This window comes from Cyphomyrmex costatus, unplaced genomic scaffold (assembly GCF_001594065.2).
Source record: "Cyphomyrmex costatus isolate MS0001 unplaced genomic scaffold, Ccosl1.0 scaffold343, whole genome shotgun sequence".
NCBI lineage: Eukaryota > Metazoa > Arthropoda > Insecta > Hymenoptera > Formicidae > Cyphomyrmex > Cyphomyrmex costatus.
Window position 1 is genome coordinate 41,238 of NW_017277589.1, and position 5,488 is coordinate 46,725.

Genomic DNA, 5,488 nt, shown 5'->3' on the forward strand with positions numbered 1-5,488 from the left:
CGGCAAAATCCGAGCTCAGGATCGTCTTAATATTAACTAAAACTTAACTAAATAGCGACAAGAAGAAAAAAAGAAAAATAATACAACAATCGCACAAAGAGAATATCAATTAAATAATACAATAATCGCAAAAATGAAATAAAATTAAATAATAATGTCGCACATTCGCTTGTGCGCTCGCCCGCTGACCCTGAAGGACCCAGGATCTCGCGTTATGCCGTTTTTCTGGGTGACTGACAAAATGTCACGTCACAATATATATAAAACATACATAAACATATATTATATATATCATATATTCTACATTTCAACTTTTCCTCCGATGATCCACCGTACATAACATTTCCCTATACGACTGGCTGTACAAACTTTATTGACTTTTTTCTTCGAGCATAATATTACAAATTACCTGATGATGCTGCACAATCATGACATTTCACGTCCTGGATAACATTTTCTTTTTCATCCACTATTACAGATACATCATAGCTCTTGCTACGAACTCTGTGCTCCGGACATATTTCACCTTTGACAGTACACAATGTACCTTCTCTCCGGAGGCAAACATAACCTATGGCTGCATCGCCATAGCTTTCACGAGCAGATCTGAAACAGAAATTGAATTTCAAATAAATATATTATTTAATACAATAACGTAGTTAATGTGCTCATTCAAAGTTTTCTTTTACTTATATATAAATATATATGTACATGTACTTACATTGATGTTTTTACACCTCTACCTTCACCTACACTGTATCTGTCATCTCTTCTTAAAAAATCGGATACCATAAACACATCCACTTTAGGTAGATTTGTGGAATCAGCTTTTATAAATCCTACGTCCATTTCGCTCATAACGAGTTGACAATTAACGTATAAATTAATTTCTAACGTAATAACAGTGCATAAATTTAAAATAAGTAGTATCGTGACGTCACGAGCGTGTCAGCCAATCACAGATGTTTTCGGATCGTATGAAAATATTTGAAATTTCGTAGTTTTTAATTTACGATTGTGGTGTAAATATGCAACAAAATTACAAACTATTTATGTAAATATGCTTTATTAATCATACATTTCAATATATATTAAAATCATTGGAATTAGAAAATTATGAGAGAGCCTAATTGATGCCTAATTTTTTTCAGATTTAAAAAAAATTTTTTACAGGTCGCACACGGCAGTTTTTATGAAAATTCCACTTTTTTATACTCGTAAGTGGTAATATAGGTTAAAAAAACATGGTTTTTACTTAAAATGTTACTCAAATATTCCAAGAACACACAAATACATCATGTACAGAAAAAAAGACATATTTTTCTGTGTGTTAGAACCCTTAAGAGGTACAAACTTGTAATTCAAAGGAATGAAATGTTACAAAATGCCACTTAATTTGTTTTCCCAATAAAATTGAACCATAAAAAATTGTGTGCCACCTACAAATTCATTGAAAAAATATATGGAAAGACAAATAGGCGATCGGAGCAAATCGTGCCAGCACGGAATACTTTAAAATTAACGCCATCAAACCTAACGCTCGGCAAAATTCTGAAAAAAATCCCTCTGAAAAAGGGGCGAATTTAATATCAATGAAGTACACAACAATTAAAATTTTAAACGGTCGGTTCATGCTCCGAACGACGTGCCAACATGAAACACAGAAAGTCACTAGACCATAATTCGCCGATATTCATACAATTAATGAACAATTAATGACAAAGAGCATATCTTGAAGACCAAAAACACAATATTTAACTTTTGACAGAATTGGGTTATGTTGCTTTAACATCATATTTCCCTTATGTTTTAGTTATTTTAGGGCCCGTTTTTTTTGCAATATTATTTTATTGTGTTTTTGGTCTTCAAGATATGCTCTTTGTCATTAATTGTTCATTAATTGTATGAATATCGGCGAATTATGGTTTAGTGACTCAGTAGCGTAACTAGGCGTGGGCGAAGTGGGCCCTCGCCCACGGCCTCGCACTTAAAGGGGCCACGCGAGGCCTCTTTAGATGCGATGCCACTAGACTTAAAATACAAAACAGTGAGGGTGCCTTCAGATGGAGCGGATCTGCGGACGCGGAATTGGCGGATACATATGATACGGTATATCTATATATATCAGAATAGAAGTATATATAGATATAGAATAACATTCGTCTGTTTCAAATAGTATATCAATGAAACTTTCAACATGTAGTATTTTTTTGGATTAAAGTACCAAAAAATTTTGTCTCTTTTAAAACCGTGTTTGTTTGTGGCCTGTAGTTATTATTTTCAAATAATGGCAAAACAAAACTGAAAATACAGTTTTTTCTGAACCTGAAATAGATAATAATAACAAAACGTAACTCCCAGTTTTACGCTTTATAAAGAATTAAAGACACGGTAGCCTTTCGCTTATTTAAACTTGGCGCGTGTGACTTGAGTGAGTGAGTCGCTTAATAGCATATTCGGGCGGCTGCATCAGATGATTCAATACATAGTTACAAATAAATTGGAAGACATCTATCCTAATGTTTACATTGCTATTAGAATTATGTTGACTATGCCTGTAAGTACAGCTTCCGCAGAAAGAAGTTTTTCTAAGTTAAAAATTATTAAAAACTACTTAAGGAACAGTATGAAGCAGGAGCGATTGTCTGGGTTAGCATTGCTCTCTATCGAAGCAGATTTAGCAGCAAAAATTGATTACAAATCTTTACTAGAGGACTTCAGTAAAGCAAAACACCGAAGAACATTACTTTTGTAAAAAATAAAACTTTTTTTCAAATCTATATGCTTTTCAATATTCTCCCACCGCGCATTTATACTTTTTCACTGTCATGAGTGGTAAGATAGATTTATTGGAAAGATCTTGGGAACGAAAGAAAAGGGGCCTCGCTGATGCGACTTCGCCCACGTCTATATTAGTCCACGCTACGCCACTGTAGTGACTTTCTGTGTTTCATGTTGGCACGTCGTTCGGAGCATGAACCGACCGTTTAAAGTTTTAATTGTTGTGTACTTCATTGATATTAAATTCGCCCCTTTTTCAGAGGGATTTTTTTCAGAATTTTGCCGAGCGTTAGGTTTGATGGCGTTAATTTTAAGTATTCCGTGCTGGCACGATTTGCCCCGATCGCCTATTTGTCTTTCCATATATTTTTTCAATGAATTTGTAGGTGGCACACAATTTTTTATGGTTGAATTTTATTGGGAAAACAAATTAAGTGGCATTTTATAACATTTCATTCCTTTAAATTACAAGTTTGTACCTCTTAAGGGGTTCTAACACACAGAAAAATATGTCTTTTTTTCTGTACATGATGTATTTGTGTGTTCTTGGAATATTTGAGTAACATTTTAAGTAAAAACCATGTTAACCTATATTACGAGTATAAAAAAGTGGAATTTTCATAAAAAAACTGCCGTGCTCGACCTGTAAAAAATTTTTTTAAAATCTGAAAAAAATTAGGCATCAATTTGACACCAAAATAAACGTTTTTACGGGGTGGCATCGAAAATTTAAAAAATTTCGATTAAAATTGGGCACCCTAATGTATATGTGTACAAATACGTGCAGACAGTCGCAAGTATACTACACACATATAAATATTCAATATGGCAATGAAATGTTGCAAGTTATTCCGTTCGGCGGACATGGCAGTAGACATGGCAAAACACATAGTTGATTTAAAAAAAATATGTATACAAAATGGATAATTTTTTAAATACGCAACTATGTGTTTTCTTTACACCATTTGATTTATCTCATTATTTTGTTCACAAAAGTATTAAGGTACGATAATCAAAAAGTCAACAGTTTACGAGTTATTTAACATTTTGTGCCAATATGTATCAAAATAAAGTGTAAAATATCTCGTGTTGAGTAAACGGCGAATGAGACGCCACGAGTATGTGCCCGTCACACGTGCCACCGGGTAATCCGTCAGTAGCATTGTGGTCGAGAAAAGTAATTGACTTCCTCTTATTTCACATTAAATTTATTGCCGTTCACTGGGATACAAAACTGTGTTGGAGCGAAGGAAATCACACGTCGAATGCTCTCGAAAACTTTCGTTGTTGTCGTAACGGAAAACGGACTTGTACTCCCTCTGTACGTACACGAGAGCTCTGTACGCCCTCTCTAATAATGCGTGTCGCGCCGAAAGCAATTAGACATGCGATCATGACGCGAGACCGTGCATGCCGCGAATACAATCCTCGCGGACGGTGAATAATACATAGCTTATGCTTTAAACTATGAGAACGTGAAGTAAATAATGAAAGTTTGACTAATTATTATACAACGCCGCCGCCCTTGAAAGGCTCCGCTTGCAAAATGTAAACGAATGGTGAAACAAGAAAAAGGAAACGGCAACTGGTCGTCACCGCAACGCAAGCTCTCAGAGCCTTATGAAGTTAGAAACGAATTAACGTTGAGAGTTGACAAAATGTGCGACGCTGCATGCTTGATATGTGCAAACGCAAACAATTTTGATGTGCTTAACCTAAGTTGAGTATAATAACATGATAAAGTTGTGCGCGAAAACAGAACATATTTGATGTCTAGCGTTTATCACTGGAGTCATCTATAGGTAATATCGCTATTCTAGTTAACGGTCTCGTAAGAATGCCCTTTGCTGTTTTTATCTCAGCGGTTCTTACAACGCCGTCTGTGCCTGGATGGACGCCTTGTACGCGCCCTAACAGCCAGTGCAGAGGGTGTAACCCCTACTGTCTTATTAGTACGACTTGACCGATCTTTAATTGATCCCCTTGCTAATCTTCCATTTGGAACACGCTTGTAAGGTGTGGAGGTATTCTGAACTCCACCGTCGCCAGAAATGTTGCCTCAATTGTTCTACGCGTTGCCAACGAACGAGCCTATTTTCGCTTATGTCGCTCAAATCGTGGCAAGGAAAACTGTCTACGGTAGTGCCGATTAGAAAATGTCCGGGGCTCAAATAAGCGAGGTCATTGGGGTCTTCGCTCAATGGAGCGATGGGCCGTGAATTTAATATCGCTTCTACATCGCATAAAATAGTCTGCATCTCTTCGAAAGTTAGATGAGCATTGCCGATTATGCGATATAAGTGGAATTTTGCAGACTTTATCGCGGCTTCCCAGAGTCCTCCACAATGTGGAGCGTTGGATGGTATGAAGTTCCATGTTATTCGCTGTTCGTGCAAAAATAACTGGATTTCATTTTGTATGCACTCTTTTTCAAGAAAATTAGAGAATTCGCGCAAACGATGACGGGAACCTACGAAGGTAGTGCCATTGTCTGACCACATGTGGGAAGGCTTCCCTCTACGCGATATAAACCTTTTAAGAACGTGTCGGTGGTTAAATCACTGACTAGTTCTATGTGTACCGCTTTAGTAGCGAAGCATACGAACATGGCGATGTATGCTTTGTGAGTGAGCGCGTTTCTGCGTTCCCCTCTCGTAGGGTTACGGACCGGCGTAGTCCACGCCGCAATACGAGAATGGTCGGGAAA

At 36.8% G+C, this 5,488-nt stretch overlaps 1 protein-coding gene across 1 annotated transcript; it reads right to left on the reverse strand.

Annotated features, from left to right (window-relative positions):
• Nucleotides 1-4,751: 4,751 nt before the first annotated feature.
• LOC108776166 (uncharacterized) lies at nucleotides 4,752-5,282 on the reverse strand. Its single transcript, XM_018542697.1, has one exon. The coding sequence runs from the start codon at nucleotides 5,280-5,282 to the stop codon at nucleotides 4,752-4,754; it is 531 nt and encodes a 176-aa protein (XP_018398199.1).
• Nucleotides 5,283-5,488: the final 206 nt, after the last annotated feature.